This window comes from Hydractinia symbiolongicarpus, chromosome 2 (genome assembly GCF_029227915.1).
Source record: "Hydractinia symbiolongicarpus strain clone_291-10 chromosome 2, HSymV2.1, whole genome shotgun sequence".
Classification (NCBI taxonomy): Eukaryota; Metazoa; Cnidaria; class Hydrozoa; order Anthoathecata; family Hydractiniidae; genus Hydractinia; species Hydractinia symbiolongicarpus.
Window position 1 is genome coordinate 17,043,952 of NC_079876.1, and position 19,047 is coordinate 17,062,998.

At 35.2% G+C, this 19,047-nt stretch overlaps 2 protein-coding genes across 2 annotated transcripts in view; one reads left to right on the top strand and one right to left on the bottom strand.

The window, feature by feature from the left end:
- LOC130629716 (splicing regulatory glutamine/lysine-rich protein 1-like) overlaps positions 1–19,047 on the bottom strand; it is a 46,964-nt gene that overhangs the window by 14,839 nt on the left and 13,078 nt on the right. Inside the window, exons 2-4 of the mRNA XM_057443042.1 lie at positions 9,805–9,911; positions 9,378–9,491; positions 9,096–9,178 (exon numbers count right to left, since the gene is read on the bottom strand). Of these exons, the coding sequence (XP_057299025.1) occupies positions 9,096–9,178; positions 9,378–9,491; positions 9,805–9,911 (304 nt within the window). The remainder of the gene's footprint in view (positions 1–9,095; positions 9,179–9,377; positions 9,492–9,804; positions 9,912–19,047) is intronic.
- On the top strand, positions 125–18,673 carry LOC130629718 (RING finger and CHY zinc finger domain-containing protein 1-like). The gene is made up of 11 exons (XM_057443044.1): positions 125–242; positions 10,776–10,870; positions 11,336–11,455; positions 11,684–11,802; positions 11,961–12,039; positions 12,218–12,262; positions 12,416–12,474; positions 12,660–12,689; positions 15,935–16,055; positions 16,834–16,857; positions 17,322–18,673. Exons 2-11 carry the CDS (start codon positions 10,826–10,828, stop codon positions 17,595–17,597), a joined length of 918 nt encoding a protein of 305 aa, XP_057299027.1. The 5' UTR covers positions 125–242; positions 10,776–10,825; the 3' UTR covers positions 17,598–18,673.

Genomic DNA, 19,047 nt, shown 5'->3' on the forward strand with positions numbered 1-19,047 from the left:
GGAAATTGAAGGATTAATCGAGTACTTACGTATGATGATTGATCCAGATTTTATTTTCCAAATCTTCTGCGTAAGCATGAGGGTGAGAGCGAAGCTCGATAACCCAAAATCCTACTTTGAAGACAGAACGTGACTCGCTGGCCGAGTGTACCTGCTAAAGCCAAAAAGACATAGGGCAGGGAGGGCAGGGCTCATGCTTACGCAGAAGATTTGGAAAATAAAATCTGGATCAATCATCATACGTGATTAATCCTTCAATTTTATTTCCCAATCTTCTGCGCAAGCAGAGTATGAGACTTCAAAGCATAAACGCGGCCAGCGAGTGTGGTGAAAACAAAACAAAGGGTGAGAAGGATAAGATAAAGAAAATTTGAATAACTGAGCAAACTTCTTTTAACAATATAATGTTACAATCAGTATGTAAATGTTAAAAAGAACGCAAACTAAGATTCATGACTTTTCGCTTCCATAACTGAGTCCAAGAGCGAGGCACCAAGATCATGAAGACTTGTCACACTACCAATAACATCTCTACAATAATAACGATAAAAGGTAGAATCCCTACTCCAAGTAGTACCATACTTTAAAATGACATCTAGAGGTACCCCGGTAATTTTTGCTTTACTCCCAGAGGCTGAACGACAGCTGCCTGGGGAAAAAACACTGGTATCAATACCGGCTGAGGTCATAGCTGATTTTATCCATCTTGATAGTGTATCCTTCTTAGAGGCAGCATGATGAGGTTTCCCAAAAGTTACAAAAAGCGGAGCAATTTCCTTAGATATCAACTGTTCTCTTTTTGACAGGTAGGCTTTGGTACATTGGAGTGGGCATAAATCTGGGTCAGAAGGGAATGCCCTGTACATCAAGGTCCTATCAGTCTTTTTAGGCCGTGTTGTTTTAAGCAAGCCAGGTAAGTGACATAGCATCACATCGTCTGTCAAATCTATATACGGAACAGATATATTATGGACACTGTGAACTCTTTGACCTGCTAAAATAGTAAGGAGACAAGCCAGCTTGATGTTAATATCCTTAAAGGATAAATCTTTGTTAGGACTAAGAGACTTTAAATAAGTCAAAAGAACATTTGTATCACATATTAAAGATATTTGGGGGTACTTGGTCTTATATTAAAAACTCCTTTTATAAAACGGCTTATCAATGGATGCTCTGAAAGAGAACTGTAACCACTGATTGAAACAACTGAAGCAATAGCACTTCTAGTTGTACATAAAACACTATATCCAGACCCACCTTTGAATAATTCAGTAAGGTGTATTAACACATCTTTCACATTTGGATGATAGGGATCAATCGACCTCCCAGTGCAATATTGTATCCATCGTCTGATTGGACCCGAGTATTGTTTCTGGGTACCTTCTCTCCATGATGCTGCAATGATATCGACAGTGTCTGATGGAAGCTCTTTACCTTGTAACGATTCCCGGAGACAGGCAGCATGAGCAGCGACAAGGTTTGGTGTAGAGGATGTTGTCTTTTTGTTCCCGGTAGAAACAATAATCTAGATGAAGGAGGAAATAACACAGGTGTCCTGTATAACATATTAATTGCTTGAGAAAACCAAGGCTGCGAAGACCAGAAAGGAACTACAAGAATGCCTGTGGCTTGATCTATATTTATCTTTGCAAGAACTTTTCCAATCAAATTAAATGGTGGGAAGGCATAAAAGTTTAAATTCGACCAGGTCTGAGCGAAGGCATTTACAGCTTTAGCATCTGGATCAGGTCTTAAAGAAAAATAATCCTCACATTTTGCATTGAGTCTGGATGCAAAAAGGTCAATATCAAATTTCCAAAAAATGTCGGAAATTATGTTAAATTGTTTTACATTCAAGGACCATTCAATGTTATCCTGAAATTGTCTTGACTTATAATCAGCTATAGTATTTAATACACCAGGTATATGACAAGCTGATAACCAAACATCACATGTTCTAGCAAATTCCCATATTTCAACAGCCAATTTATTACAAGCAATGGAGTGAAGGCCCCCCATCTTTGTTATGTAGGCCACAGCTGTGGTGTTATCCAATCTTAACTGAACATGTCTATAATGTCTTATTTTCAAGAAGGCTTTGAGTGTAAAAAATGCAGCTAACAACTCTAAAGTATTGATATGCTCAGGTAATTCTCCTTCAGACCAACGCCCCCCTATTTGAGAGTTTCCGTCAGTGCCACCCCATCCTTGAAGACTAGCATCAGAGGATAAAATAGGATCAATTTTAGGCAATTGTATAGGTCTGGTAAACTGAGCCATTGTGAGCCACCACTGTAAATCCTTAATAGAAAACTCTGAAATAAAAACCTTTGAATCAAAATTTCCATGGCCTATAGTTTGAGTGCTAGATTCTTATCTGTCTCCAAGGACCTGTAATGTAACTTGCCATACTTCACGGCATCAAAGGCAGAAACTAATGTTCCAATAACCCTGGAAACAAACCTAACTGTGGGGTGATGCATGTACAGCAAGTCCTTACATAGCCACTTTAATTTTATGACCCTTTCCTCGCTTAAGGCTATTGTCATCTGAGCAGAGTTTAACACAAACCCTAAAAAGACCATACATTGGGTAGGCACAAAAATTGACTTGTTTGGATGTACAGTAAATCCTAAGCTGCTCAAAAGTGAGACAGTTGCCGTAATGTTTCTTTGGCATGATTCATAAGTATCACCTTGCAAATAAGAATCATCTATATATACAACAGATACATGACCTGCCCCTCTTAGTACTTTAAAGGGTGCTTTAAGAACTTTGGTGAAGATCCTAACAGCTGGACCAAATCCAAAAGGTAAAGCTAGAAATTGGTAAAACTGTCCATCCCAAGAAAAAGCTAAGAACTTTTGGAAGTCAATATGAAAAGGGATGCTGTGGTATGCGTCCTTTAAGTCAATACTTCCCATCCAAACACCTGGTTTGATAAGACATAAAACATCTTGCAGTGTTTCCATTTTAAAATGGCGATATCTGACAGATCTATTTAACTGTTTAAGGTTGATAATCATTCTTGAGCTACCATCTTTTTTTAGGGACAATAAATATACCTGAAAGAAAACAGTTATTTGTTGCTTGTACAGTACAGTCCAGATGTAAGCGTACGCGTACGCTCAAGTTTCACACCTTTTTCTCGGAGGCGGTAGTTGTTTGTCTTTTGTTCTTATTAATCATCTTGCGAGTCTTGTAAGTCATTAACTTGCGCGTAATAAACAAAAGATTATTGAAGAAAAAATAGCTTATTATAACTGCGCGTAACTATTGTTAAATAGTGTTAACATAACTATTCCCAATAGCATAATTGCAAATGTTATCAACTCTATCAATGTGACACGAAGAGCTATTGTTTAATATTTTTATTAAACAAAGGTTTTGCGTGGAAACTAAATAGACTAGCGAGAAGGCATTGTTGGTTGCGCGGGTTAAATAAAGCCTTTACGCGATAGAAATTATTTTATTTTAACAAAGATTGAAAATTTTTTTAGATTGCATTTTAAAACTTTAAAAACGAAAAACGGCGATAGAAATGTTTTTTTAGATCGCATTTTAAAAGTTTTAAAACGAAAAACGGCGATAGAAATGTTTTTTTAGATCGCATTTTAAAAGTTTTAAAACGAAAAACGGCGATAGAAATGTAATTTTAGATCGCATTATAAAAGTTTTAAAACGAAAAACGGCGATGGAAATGTTTTTTTAGATCGCATTTTAAAAGTTTTAAAACGAAAAACGGCGATAGAAATGTTTTTTTAGATCGCATTTTAAAAGTTTAAAAACGAAAAACGGTGATAGAAATGTTTTTTAGAATGCATTTTAAAAGTTTAAAAACGAAAAACGGCGATAGAAATGTTTTTTTAAATCGCATTTTAAGTTTTAAAACGGAAAACTGCAATAGAAATGTTTTTTTAGATCGCATTTTGAAAGTAAGAGCTTGTGATTTTAAATATATCAGATTAAAATCTCGTTACTATAATTAGTTTCGTTGTTAAAAAAAATTAAAATTCAATGGCCGTCGCGTTTAATTTATTCTCGCGCAGAGTATTGTTTTTAAACAATGTTTCTCGCTATGCTTTTGTTTTTAACACGAAGCAATTATTTTCGCGCAATTTGAAAGGAACTCGCTATCCTATTGTTTTTTTTAATGAAAGCAATTATTTTTGCAAGTTGAGCGTACGCGTACGCTTACATCTGGACTGTACTGTACCTGCTGGATTGCCTTCTTTTGTAAAAGTTGTTGAATTTCCTTACTTATAGTTATACAATCTTTTTGTGAAAACTTCACTGGGTGGTAAGATGACACTGGGACAATAATAAATTCAATTTTAACTCTATGCTCAATTATGTCTAGAATATACTGGTTTGAAGTGATAGTCCTCCAAACTTCCAAAAATTTGTGAGTATTACAAGCTTGATAACGCCTAACTGCTAACTCAAGGTCAGCAACAACAAGGTCTTTACCTACCATTGTGTTCTCCCTTTGTACCCTTTGTACTTCAGGGTTTGAGTGTACCTTCTCAGGGAGTGGTTTCGATCTTTTGAAAAGGTCTTCTCGTTTTTTGACTGGTTATACTTTGCAGAGGAGGAATAACTGGAGGATGGCTGTTTGTACTTTTTAAAATTATTTTTTGAATATGGTGTAGATGGTCGTGAGAGCACTTTACTAGTTTTCTCCTCATCTTGCAATGATTGGATTCTTTTGTCCAAATCATCTCCAAACAGCAACAAGTCTTCTTCAGACACATCCTTTGCCAATCCTTTTAGGTAAGGCATTGCATCGATTAATCCGACTCTTCGACTGGCATTACCGATTAGACAAAGAGCATCTTTAGCCAAATTTAATAAAATGGATGGTTCTATTACAATAAGGTTTCCTTGTTTGGGTTTTGGGTTATCGAGCTTTGCTCTCATACTCTGCTTGCGCAGAAGACTTGGAAATAAAATGGTAAGCCACTTCGTATAGTCGATTTTGTGTCTCGGCTTCGTCCTGTGGAGCAGGAGAAAGTTATTTCTACTGATCCTGGTTCGCAAACTACGCTAATGTTGGCCATTGGAAATAAGAAGCCAAGACTGGAATCTCTTTCCATGGAACAATATAACATAGCTAGCTAATTTGAGAATTTTTTATGAATTATTGTCTTCTGCCAGATTGCCAACCTCGTCCGATTTACGTGACTATTTGTCTTATTCCATTAAGATCTTAGAGTTGGCTAGAAAGTACACCTGGGAGTCTGTGCTAAAGTATGACGATGAATATCGAATTCTTCAGCACACTTATGGCTATCCATGGAGCTTTGACAATAGCCATTTGCATGAAGTGATGCTTATACATCGTTGGGCCTCCCCTCCTGTCTGTAACCCTTCCAGTACCTTAAGTAAGGGAAATTCAGGTTCACCTGCCTCAGGATCGTCTTCAGGGTTTCCTACACATACTTCTTCCGGTGTGGAAATATGTCGTAATTTTAACTGCCAAAAAGGTTGCCAAAAAACAGAATGTAAATTCACCCACGTCTGCAACCGCAAAATTGGTAATCAGGCTTGTGGCAAACCTCATTCTGGACAAAACCACAATTCTGACAATTGACTACCCTCAGAATTTCGCACTCCTCTTAATGTTGACTTATGGACCAATGAACTGGCTGAAGACCCAGATCGTGACTTCCTCCTTAATGGAATTCACTGTGGTTTTCAGCTTCTTCCTAAGGACTCTGATTTATTGCCTGCCGAAATGAATAACTACTTTTCTGTTACCAGTCCTACAGCTCATATGAAAGTAGAAGCTACTCTGCTGGATAAACTTAAAACTGGTAACTATGTTCTTACTCAATGTAAACCTACCATTGTCAGTGCTCTTGGGGCTGTCCCCAAACCTGACTGACGAGTTACGCATTATACATGACTGTTCCATGCCAGTTGGAAAGGGTGTCAATATGTACATTGATATTGCCTGTGCTATGATCAAACAGGGATATTTTATGGCCAAGGTTGATTTACGCCATGCATATCGGTCAGTACCTGTTCATCCATCAAACTATGACATATCACGTCTTCATTCAAGACAACACTTATTATCATTTTTGCACTTTTTGCAGCTCAACTCACTGACTTCAGTCTGTGATATGGTTGCCATCAATCATATGTCTGCCTATTCTTATTATTTTCTCATTGGTAAGTATACCATCTGTGGTAGCTAATTTTTGTATTCTCCTTCCTCTAGAGTTGCCCCCCTTTGTTTCGGAGTTGGTGCACGACGTTGTCCTTTTTCGGCAGGCCACCTATGCTGAGAATGCAAAAAAGAGCTATCGCACGCATTGCAAGGCTTATGAATGTTTTTGTAGCCAGATGTCTTCGCCACTTGTGCCTGCCTCCACAGATTTTTTATGCCTATATATTGCCCATCTGGCTAGGTTTTTACTACCACAATCAGTTTGTATGTATCTAAATTTTGTTGGCCTTCTACATCTTGAGATGGGATATGCTAATCCTCTAACCAACAATTGGACACTATCCACAGTTTTAAAAGGTATGAAGCGTATGCTTGGTGTTCCGGCCAAGCCACGTCTTCCTATTACCACTGCTCTTCTTTTTGGTATTCGTTCTCGCCTTAACCTAAATTGTAGCTTTCATGCTTCATTTTGGGCTGTTTGTTTAGTTTCATTTTTTGGTCTGTTCCGTAAGTCACATTTATTGCCGGCATCTTCTACGATATTTAATCCGCTTAAACAACTACAGTACAGTCCAGATGTAAGCGTACGCGTACGCTCAACTTGCAAAAATAATTGCTTTCATTAAAAAAAACAATAGGATAGCGAGTTCCTTTCAAATTGCGCGAAAATAATTGCTTCGTGTTAAAAACAAAAGCATAGCGAGAAACATTGTTTAAAAACAATACTCTGCGGGAGAATAAATTAAACGCGACGGCCATTGAATTTTAATTTTTTTTAACAACAAAACTAATTATAGTAACGCGATTTTAATCTGATATATTTAAAATCACAAGCTCTTACTTTCAAAATGCGATCTAAAAAAACATTTCTATTGCAGTTTTCCGTTTTAAAACTTTTAAAATGCGATTTAAAAAAACATTTCTATCGCCGTTTTTCGTTTTTAAACTTTTAAAATGCATTCTAAAAAACATTTCTATCGCCGCTTTTCGTTTTTAAACTTTTAAAATGCGATCTAAAAAAACATTTCTATCGCCGTTTTTCGTTTTAAAACTTTTAAAATGCGATCTAAAAAAACATTTCTATCGCCGTTTTTCGTTTTAAAACTTTTATAATGCGATCTAAAATTACATTTCTATCGCAGTTTTTCGTTTTAAAACTTTTAAAATGCGATCTAAAAAAACATTTCTATCGCCGTTTTTCGTTTTTAAAGTTTTAAAATGCAATCTAAAAAAATTTTCAATCTTTGTTAAAATAAAATAATTTCTATCGCGTAAAGGCTTTATTTAACCCGCGCAACCAACAATGCCTTCTCGCTAGTCTATTTAGTTTCCACGCAAAACCTTTGTTTAATAAAAATATTAAACAATAGCTCTTCGTGTCACATTGTTAGAGTTGATAACATTTGCAATTATGCTATTGGGAATAGTTATGTTAACACTATTTAACAATAGTTACGCGCAGTTATAATAAGCTATTTTTTCTTCAATAATCTTTTGTTTATTACGCGCAAGTTAATGACTTACAAGACTCGCAAGATGATTAATAAGAACAAAAGACAAACAACTACCGCCTCCGAGAAAAAGGTGTGAAACTTGAGCGTACGCGTACGCTTACATCTGGACTGTACTGTAGTTTGGTCTGATCTTACTTTTCATGATGACCATATTCTCGTTCTAGTTAGATGGAGTAAGACCATCCAACTGGGACAGCGCACAATTACTGTTCCACTGGTGGCTATTCCTTCTTCTCCTCTTTGTCCAGTTCGGGCTATTTTGCATGCTTTTTCTCTCCAGGTGTTCTGCCTGATGCTCAAGCCTTTTGTTGGCGCAAATCCTCGATGCTACCCAACACTATATTGACATATCGGACTTTCATGTCCGTTTTGAAAAAAGTGTTGACAGAGTTAGGGTGTTCTACCTCCCAATATGGTACCCACTCGTTTCGCCGTGGGGGGGGGGGCACCTTTGCTTTAGAGGCAGGTGTTCCCCTGGATGTCATATCCTTATTGGGGGACTGGAAATCTGATAGTATGTTCTTTACCTTCACATGCCCCTTGCTCAGCGGTTTTCTGCCCAACGACTTATGGCATCACACCTTGCATGACATATTTTATTTTATTTTATTTTCTACTACTACTTTGGATTTGGACTCTATGTTTTCACATATTTTACGTTGTGAGCTATGCTATGTATATATATATTTTGTTCACGCTTATTAATATTATATAGAGATCTGTTATTACCTTGGCTTTGTTGTTGCTTATATATTATATATGTGTTCTACTTTCATTTCATTCTTGTATATATTTTCAGCTATTACTATATATAAATGTTTTGTAACTTTTGTCCTATCTACAGCAATAGAACTGTACTCTACAATGATGAGTTTTTATGTGTGAGTTTAAGTGACTCATAAATATATATTTTAAATGCACACATATATAGATCTTCTTCCTACAGTACTCTGGTTTGTATTGCCCATAGTTAGTTCACCATTTACCTATGTGCCTTTTCTGATCAGCAGCATATATTTTGGTCAGCAGTCTTGCTAGTATTTAAGCTGCAGTTGCCTCATGGTTTTCCTTTTCAGTTCTAGCAGTTTTTCTTCCTCCTCCCGCCCTGCTGCTATTATATATACCTCTATGTTTTCACATATTTTACGTTGTGAGCTATGCTATGTATTTATATATTTTGTTCACGCTTATTAATATTATATAGAGATGTGTTATTACCTTGGCTTTGTTGTTGCTTATATTATATATGTGTTCTACTTTCATTTCATGCTTGTATATATTCTCAGCTATTACTATATTTAAATGTTTTGTGACTTTTGTCCTATCTACAGCAATAGAACTGTACTCTACAATGATGAGTTTTTATGTGCGAGTTTAATGAAAAATTTAACTTCGAATCAACTTACTTTTGTTCTTCAGATTTACAAAGTCGCATATATTTCACTTCACCAACTCCAGAAAAGAATGCCATTAACTGTTCAGAGGTAATCTAGAAAAAGAGATCAACAAGTGAACAAAAATAACATTTGCTTTATACCACAAATAAGGAATTTCCAGCAAGAACCAAATAGTTGATAATGAATCAAAGTTAGGAAAAGCGCTAAAAATATTTGGTTGAAAAGCCAATCAAAAGTACCGCATGGATCAGCAAACATATATGAAACTTTAAAGCAACATTGCAGACATACCGAGTCGTGAATGTTTTCTACAAATATTGTCCTTTTAATTTCTTCCAACTCCATCGGATCTGTGGTGCATGTTATCACCGGTGGTGGAGGCAAACCTGGTATATTTGTGGGTACCTAAATTATCCTAAAATAAAACATTTGGGTTGACAAAACTGCAATATTAAGAATTAATACAAAATTTGTAAAAATCGAAGCATCTACAGCAGGCTTTTTAAAGAAAAGTGTACAATAGCATGCCCACACACCTACCCACAGACATATAAGTCAAGTAAGATGTGCTATCAATACCACATGTGCCAATTTAGTACCTAACCTATTTGATGCACATATGCCGAAATCTTCAAGAAGTCTGCCATTGTCTGTTTTGTTAAAGTTGTAAATGAATACCCTGTTTTTATCATAAAAAAAAACATAAAAATGGTATTACATCTTCAACAGGGAAGGCTTGTGATAAGTACCCATTTGCTGTCATTTGGGCATATGCGTTTGTTGTGTTGAGTAAATGCTGACATTCTACCTCCTCTGGAATTTCCTCTAAAAAAACAAAAATTATTCATAAAACTAGCAGTGGTTAAATATAAGGCAGGGGGGGGGGGTTATGGTGGGAGGTGGGATATCAATAAATTTAAATATTTTTTCAATACAACGTTTGATTTTAAACAAGTTAGACGTATTGATAGTTTTGAAACCAATTGTTTGTTTGACTTAGACTTTGTATGATTCCCTCTGATGTTTTTGCTTTGTACGATCATATTTTGATGGTGTTAAAATGAGCTATGTTGATGATTTAACTTCCCAGGATCCTGTTTTGATAATTTTTTCAACCAAATTACTGTGATGTTTTTGCTTCCTATATGATGTGGTTTTGTTAGTTTTGTGATAAAGAATAAAGATATTGAATATATCAATTATCAAATAATAATTAATTTCTTCAAAAATTGTGTAATATACATGTGTTGCACTAAAAGCGATTTGGAAACGATTACGAAATGATTTTTAATTCAACGAAGCGATTTAAGACTTTTTAAAACTAATTGGAACAAATTTGAAACATTTTTTTTTGTGAAAATTATTTTCCAATATGCAAATAAAATATTTTTTTTGAAAGAAGACTAGTATATATTTAGTGTTTTGTGATTTCACAATTGTCTGAAAAATAGTGTTTTGAACATGATTTTGACACTCACCATCAAGATTTGATGACAAAAAACAGAAAAAGAGACCCGGAAGGATTAATACTATTAAATTTATTGTTTGAAATAAATGATGTATATTATATTGATCATTCAAAGATAAATATGTTTTTAAACTCCATGAAAATCTGAGATAAAATACTGGAAAATTCACATAAGTTTAAAAAATATGTTTAACCTCTTTTATTGTTCTTATACTATTTAGATTATTATGATTCCAAAACACAAATAAATAAATAAGTAAATCACACTGTCATGGATAATAGATGTGAACACTACCAAAGGAAATGTGCATTGCTGGTATGTTATATGTTACTTTACTACAGGTCAACAATGGTCATTTTTATCCATTTAATTGAAATGTACCTGGTCAAGTTAATCTGTTAATCATCGTCTTCGGAGATCAATACATCGAATTTATGTGAGGTCTAGCCCCGATACAAGATGAATGACGAAAGTTTTTGCCAGCTGAAAATTTTATTACCAAAAAAAAAATGCTGACGCAATGCCGACGCAAATCAGTTGAAATGTATCTCACGTCGGCAGTTTTATTGCCGACATAAAAAAATTCTAATTTTAAGGGCTAATCATATTTTCATGATTGATGCCCATGGCAATGTCATGTTTAGGAAGAAAAAAACAGAATATAATTTTAGAAGTTTGATATTAAATCATCACTCAAAATCCTTTATACTTTATGTTTGAATGATAACTGTTTTTTTAGCATAATGTCCTTTGACGGCATATTTTTATATAATGTTTTAGACCCCCTGTTGCAATAAAGAATACAAATGTCGAGTATGTCATGACGAAGCTGAGGGTCATGTATTAGATAGAAGGAAAGTTAAGAACATTGTTTGCATGCAGTGCAGAAAACAACAACAGGTACATTCTTGCATAGTTGTTCAATATGCTTGTCTCTGAATAACATTGTAGTGTATTTTTTGCTCAAAAATAGTGTTAACAAGAGTTTGTCTGATCCATGAAAGCTAATTTTAAACTTCTGCCTGCTGTATTTTTTATTGTTTTGAAGTTTTCAAAAATATATTTTGCTGTGTCTTGGTTATTTATTTATGTTGTTGTTGATCTTATGATTTTCGTTTTGGTGTATAGGTCAACCAACATTGCATTGATTGTGGAATATTATTTGGAAAATACTCGTGTTTGATCTGCAGGTTGTTTGATGATGTTGATAAAAAACAGTACCATTGTGATGAGTGTGGGATGTGTAGGTATGTAGTAGTCTGTCTCTCTCTACTGGTCTGCCTGTCTGCTTGTCTATCTGTATGTTTTTTGTCTGTCAGTCTGCTTGTTTGTCTGTCTATCTATTTGTCTGCTTGACTGTTTGTATTTATTTATTAATATGTTCTTATCATATTTTGAATTTCAGAGTTGGTGGCAGGGATAATTTTTTCCACTGTACAAAATGTGGTTTGTGTCTACCAAAAAGTATTAAAGATACTCACAAGGTACACGTGGGAGTTAAAGCTGATTTATTTTAATTTTATGTGATGTACTAAACTCCTATCTTAACAAGTATTTCATGCTCAGATATTTCAATTTATTTGCCCATTGTTTGGATAACTTTGATTTATGTATCGCTTTTGATACATTGTTAATATTTTTCCTCGTTTCTGTTATATTCAGTGTTTAGAGAATGTATCTCGAAAAAACTGTGCTGTGTGTTTAGAGGTACGTAGCTTCATGTTTGATTTTTATATATTCTTGACTGTTTTGCTACATCTTGCAAGAAGTTAAATCATTTTAACATCTGTAGATAACATGAAATACCGTACTATGGAATAATACCCTACGAATGCCGTATTTTTTTAATCCTTTTTTCAGGATTTGCATACTTCTCGAATGTCATGTCATGTTCCCAGTTGCGGCCATCTTATCCATCGGTGAGAGCAATATTTGTTTATATTTTATATATTCTTTTTGCATATATTTACGTGAGTTACGTTCATAATGTCGTAGAAACAAAAACATTACTAATTTACTTATTTGTCCCTATTAAATTTACAAAACGTCTTTCTGGTTATTTTTCCTCGGCTGTCTCACATTTTAAAGTTTTCTTTCTTTGCAGGAAATGCTTCGAAGGTATGCTACAACATGGGTAAGTAACATGACGTAAATGTATACGAGTATATGAAGAATTTCGATTGTGAACATTTTGTTCATCAGAAACGTTAACATGTTTTTTTATAAGCGATGAACTTCAGGAAAACACATGATTAGGCTCAAAATATGCTTACCGTATTTCCTCTAATAAGCGCCGCGGCGCTTATTTAATTTTTGTGATTTTAGGTGCGGCGCTTATTAGAGGGCGGCGCTTAATAGAGGGCGGCGCTTATTTCGAAATTTCAGATTTCAAGTTTCTGAAGTTTTTGCCTATTCTTCAAATTCAATCCGTTGGTTGAATGCTATCCTTAGTAAAAGTTTTTTTGATAGATTTGGGGTTCTATAGAGGGGTAAGTAACGTACGAGAAAGAAATAACGGGTGAATTATCGTGTCTTTTCCTGTTCTCTTTCTATCAAATATAACAAAGATAATTTCAAACATCAATTTCTTCGTCGCTTTCTTGATCAGAGTCAATCAAATGAAACGGCCCGCATGCATCCTCAACATCCGAATCTGTTATGTTCTCAAAAGGATTTATTTGACTCTCTTCCTCTTGCAAGATATTCAGGGATTCTCTTAGCCGTGATGCCCCATCAGGACAAGCTCCCTCCTTTTTAAAACAGTGGATCTTGTCATCTTCACTACCATCGACTGGAAGGCTTAAACCGCATGTTTTAAAAGATTTCACGATGAGCTCACTTGACAGCTTTTTCCAACCTTCTAAGATCCACTCGATTACTTTCCTTCGCGGAGGTGGCTTCATATTACCTGCTTTTGTATATTCGTGGATCCCTTCACTAAGCCATGTATCGTAAGCTTCGGTAACATGAGCTTTGAATGGCTTATTCCACGAAACATCGGGGGCTTGAATATACGGAGTACAACCACCGGGGACGATAACTGAATCAACATTGAAACTTTTCAAACGTTGCTTGATTGTTTGCATCATGTGGCATTCAAAGGAATCCCAAGCTAACAATCGCTTTTGAAAAGAAAATTTACCAATAACTGTTTTAATGTATTCTAATGTCAATTCCTCATTCATCCAAGCATTTGAAGATGAAGCGATAATACATTTAGATTTGTATTCTTCGTTTAGAGCATTACATTCCCGCTTTGCACCCCCAAAAACGATGAATGGTTTGAGCCGTGTTCCATCAGCCTTTGCTGTAAGGCACACAGAAACTCTGACTTTCTCATGGCCAGTGGTCTTTAAAGGAATGTCTTTCTTTCCTTTGCTTTCTACAGTTGTCCCTGAGAGCATGTCAGACCAAATTGCAGTTTCATCCATCGCAATGATTGAACCAGCGGAGTATTTAAATTTTCTTTGTAATCGTCGGCACTGTAAAACATACATGACAAGTTTGTCGACCATACAACTAGGATTCTTTTGAGCGGTAGTTGTTCTTCTCCTTAAAGAAAGTCCGTTTCTTTTCATAAATTTTTCCAACCATCCACGACTGGCTACAAAGCTCTCTTTTACAGCAGGGTCATCAGTGCTTTTGTCATGGATAATCTTTGCTTTCTTCATTATTAATTTTCGAGAAACTCTAAGCATTGCTGATCTACGATCCATTATCCAGATGAGTACTTCTTCTTCTAAGTCGTCGTTCGTGAGCTTTCTTCCCCCACCATCAAGTCTTCTTCTTTTCAGTCCACCTTTATCAGCAACCCTGGCTTTGATGTCTTCCATTTTTGCTCTCCATTCACGAACTCTCCTCTCGTCAACATTGTATCGCCTTCCTGCTTGGCGATTTGAATAATTGATTGCATATTCCACGACTTCCTTCTTCAGATCCAAGGAATAGGATTTGATTTTTTCTCCTTTGTGTGAATTCTCGGTTGGAGCCATGTTATTTTGCACACACACACACCTCGCTCGCTAGAAATATTTTGTTTATTATACACTAGAACGACTTCATTTTTCGTACCAAAATCAAGCATTACAATAGCTTCCCGCATTCCATTTTTTCAAAAGGTAAACAAACAATGCAATGACTTCGCTGTACATTCAAGAGAGGGCGAAACATGGCTAGAACTATTCCAAGAAACTTTTCATTTGCCTTTATTGTGAAGTTTGAAACAAACATACGAGGCCACCATGTCTACAAAGATGTTTGGACTCCAACTCTGGGAGAGAAACTTAACTGCAAACCAGACGAAAGAGAAGAGGCCAAAGAATATGATCAAAACGCCATAGGTGTATACAAACTAAAGCCACAGGTTACAGTAAAAGGTGAAGATGAATCCGACAAAAAACCTACAGAAGAAAATAAAAAGACAGAATCAGAATCAAGTACTACACCAGCGGTTGAAAACGAGAAAAGTGAACCAAGCGAAACAAACAAAACGAACAAAGTAACCAAAGCCAAAGGAAGAAAATCAACCAAAGGAAGTAAAGCAGCAAAGGAAACTGAAGCAGTCAAAGAAACTGAGGTCGCGATCGAACCAGTATCTAAAGAGGTCAATAAAGAAGTTGTCGAAATAGATTCAGACGATCTGGGAGAAAAGGATGATGAGTTTTTAGTCGGACATTTACCCATTGAACTATCCAAACTAACGAAACAATTTTTGAAATCTGATAAAAACAACACGATGATCGCAAAAGTAACGGGAAAAAGGAAACGAGAGCTTGGCTTGGTCGTCCCTGCCAAGTTTCTTTGCTGTTCAACCAACAGTAAAATTGCAAACATTCTTTATGAGGAACTTAATAAGAAGAAATGTAAATTTAGCTATTTAGAACTTAATGTAAATGAATATTGCAATAAGAAGACTATAGAGTTCGAATAAAAGCATTGAAATCTCATTTTCTCTTGATTTTCTAATAAGCGCCGCATTTGAGGGTGCGGCGCTTATTAGAGGGCGGCGCTTATTTCGAAATTCGAATTTTAGGTGCGGCGCTTATTAGAGGGCGGCGCTTAATAGAGGGCGGCGCTTATTGGAGGAAATACGGTATTTTAAAAAAAAAATATTGCATTTGAATTTTGGATATCAGTAATTACAACTTAAATCTAACTACATACTAGTTAATTCAGACATAAAGAATAAAAAGAAAATCATGAAAACTCTTCACAACATTTTCTTAGGCTTCACATAATGTTTAGCATATGCCTAAAAATGACCAAATTTAAGCCTACGGATGCTTATAAATATCATGGTTATAAAAAAGCATTCCATCCATGTGGTAAATAATTGTTAAAACTTTTAAGATAAACAAAGTATGTGTTATCCATTTTTAGGCAAACCAGTTGTCCGACATGTAATAAAAGTTTAGTTGATATGTCATCGCACTGGGAGCATCTGGACAGGATTATATCGGAAACTCCCATGCCAGAATTGTATCGAGAATATCACGTCAATGTGAGTTTTTTTAGCTGTATCGAATGTATTGAAATGTTCCCTGAAAGAGGTTGAACTATAAACAGTTTTAGGATTGTTCTGTGTTGTTACGAAATTGCAGTAATTGAAATAGAAAAACTGACCGGTCACCCTATTTTGATTTGGAGTTTTTTTGTCAGCTGTTTAGTCAGGTCCAACATAGAAACGTGGGGACAAGGGTCATCCAACCATCCTAAACGTTTTGATGCTCTGGAGTGTGCTTGGTATAAATATGATGCATATAGAATTGTTTAGTTTTGAAAGATTGTCTCTTAAACGCTACTGAAGTTGGATTTTAAAAAACATGAAATAAAATGTATTTTATTGTCAAAAAAACCCGAATATATGGCCTTTACAATGCTCGTTAGCTTCGGTTATATATTCATAATTTCGTTGCAGAACAAAAAAAAATAAAAAAATAGCAAAAAGCTCAAAGTTATAATGTTTATGTTATGAGTATACAGAGAGTTATCCAGAAATTTAAGCTTGTAGTTAGTTTTGACTTAACTAATTATTCTTACTTACAAAAAAACCCTCTGATATACATTGACTCGTGTTTATAAAACATATTGTTTTTGCGAGAGTTTTTCGTTTGAGATGCTCAAAAAACGGCGGACGACTGTCCGTGCCTGAGACGCTGGAGGCAAAAGCCAACTTAACGTTATTAGTGTGTTATAAAGTTCCAGAAATAATATGACTGTTGAAGTTTTTCTTTATTTTTTACCTTCTGTTTATATTGTATTTTTTTAATTTTTTTCAGATATTGTGTCGAGACTGCCATAAAGTAAGAATTATTTTATTTCAAACTTTCACAATCATTTTAACAGAATTTCTCTTTCGAAATATTTGACTCTATTTCTCACTTGCCATGGTTACTCATTGAAAGGAAGACTTTTCGTTTACTAAGGACTAGAATAAGTTTCGTGTTTTTTTTTTTTTTTATAATTTTTTTTGATATTTTCACCTAAAACAAACAAACAAACAAACAAACAAAACAAAAAATAAAAAATACTTCTCTTCTGTGACTTACGTTAATCGAGGAAATGTTGGGTTTTTGCGTTTTTTAAAACGTGCCTACAGCACTGATTTCTAATTTTTGTCACGACAGCCTCCATTTACAAAAATTAGGTCTTCAAAATTTGTTCCGCAAAAATTGTGATTTTAGTCCTTCAAGAATTTCTATCAGCAAGGTCACTTACATTGGTCTTGAAGTAGACCTATGATATTCTTTCTTTCTTTTTTAACAAGGAAAGCAAAGTTGTGTTTCACGTCATCGGATTAAAATGTCAAACGTGCGGTGGTTATAACACGACACGAATAGGCGGTGACGATCCTCTGCCGGAAGAAGCGTTAGACGATATGACGGAGTTGTCTGTTGCATCGGATCACGAGGATTCGTGGGAAACTGTTAGCGTGGAGGAGAGTGATGCTATCGAGAGATTAGATAGTGAAGAATGCGAAACAAATGAACAAGTTGAGGAGACGATTACACGAAACGAAAGCGATCCTTCTAATAACAGCTAACAAACATTAACCTAACAATTAGCCAATGTTTAAAGCGAATTTATAAACAGCTATCTAGCAAATATACGAATAGCAGCTTTCTAGCGCACATGTGAATAGTAGCTATCGAACATACGGAAACGGCTAGCGAACATACAAAAACCGCTAGCGAACATATAAAAACCGCTAGCGAACATGCGAAAACCGCTAGCGAACATACGAAAACAGCTAGCGAATATACAAATAACAATTATCGGACATTCGAAAACAGCTAGAGGACATACGATTACCTAACAATTAGCGAATGTATAAAGTGAATTTATAAACACCTATAAATGTACGACAAACTATCGAACATTCAAATAAATAGTAGCTATCGAACATACGAAAACTGCTAGCGAAAATACGAATAACAGCTATCGAACATTCGAATACGGCTAGCGAACAATCAAATACTGCTAGGGAACATTCGAAGAGCAAGTGTATACGGAAAGTTTATCAGTTACTGTTATTTTTGAAATTTTTACGGTCTGAAATCTAAAATATTGAGTTTTCTTCAAAATTTGTCCTCAGTTTTTGGCAGATTCTTTATAATTTGCGAAAAAGATTTGTTCAGTTCATAATATACAGCGGTGTAGTAAATATAGCGTGTTTCCACGAGGCGAATCGAAAGGCTAGATCGCATTCGAAATATTTGCTTCGTCGAAAAGTAGGAACAGTTCCTACTTTGTAATTGCAAACTTTTTCGCTGCTTCCTTCTTTTAACCAATCAAAAGAAAGTTATTGGTGTTTATTTTTGATAGACTTATTACTGAAAAAAATTCAAAAAAACTGATTTGATTTTAATAACCAAAAGAGTGCTAACATTCACTATTTAAAGTTCGCCACATCTTGTGTTTTGTGAAGAAAAAAGAGATATTTGTAAAAAGGGTAGTTCGCGGAATTTTGCAAGTTCTAACCCCGTGGATGATAGAAACCCCGAGGATGGTTAAAAAAGAAACCTTGTTTTTCGTTTTATTTTATTTTGTTTTATATTATATTTATATCTTTATATTATAGTGTATTATTTCCTCTTTTTTATTTTATATTCTTTGCAATTCCAGCAGTGTTTTATAGTTGCAAATATACATGCTGCAAGTTGGCCATCCTTCTGAATAAATTATCGAAACTTGTAAACATTGCGACTACAGATTCTGTGCAACCAACCTTCAATCAGGCAGAAAAATGTAGATTCTGCAATGAACCGTTTTATGCAACCCGTACTGGTTTTTATACGCTTACGCTAAATGATAGGAAAGTTTGCTGAATGATAGGCAATTTCTAGAATGGATGTAGATACTAGGTTCACGTCCGTTTTATATTAATCTCGGTGCGTAAAACACATGCGTTGCACAATTACGCAGCAAACATTGTCGTTTGAACAACACTACCCAGCAAACGTTTTTGCAATAATAAAATAATTTCTAAAGAA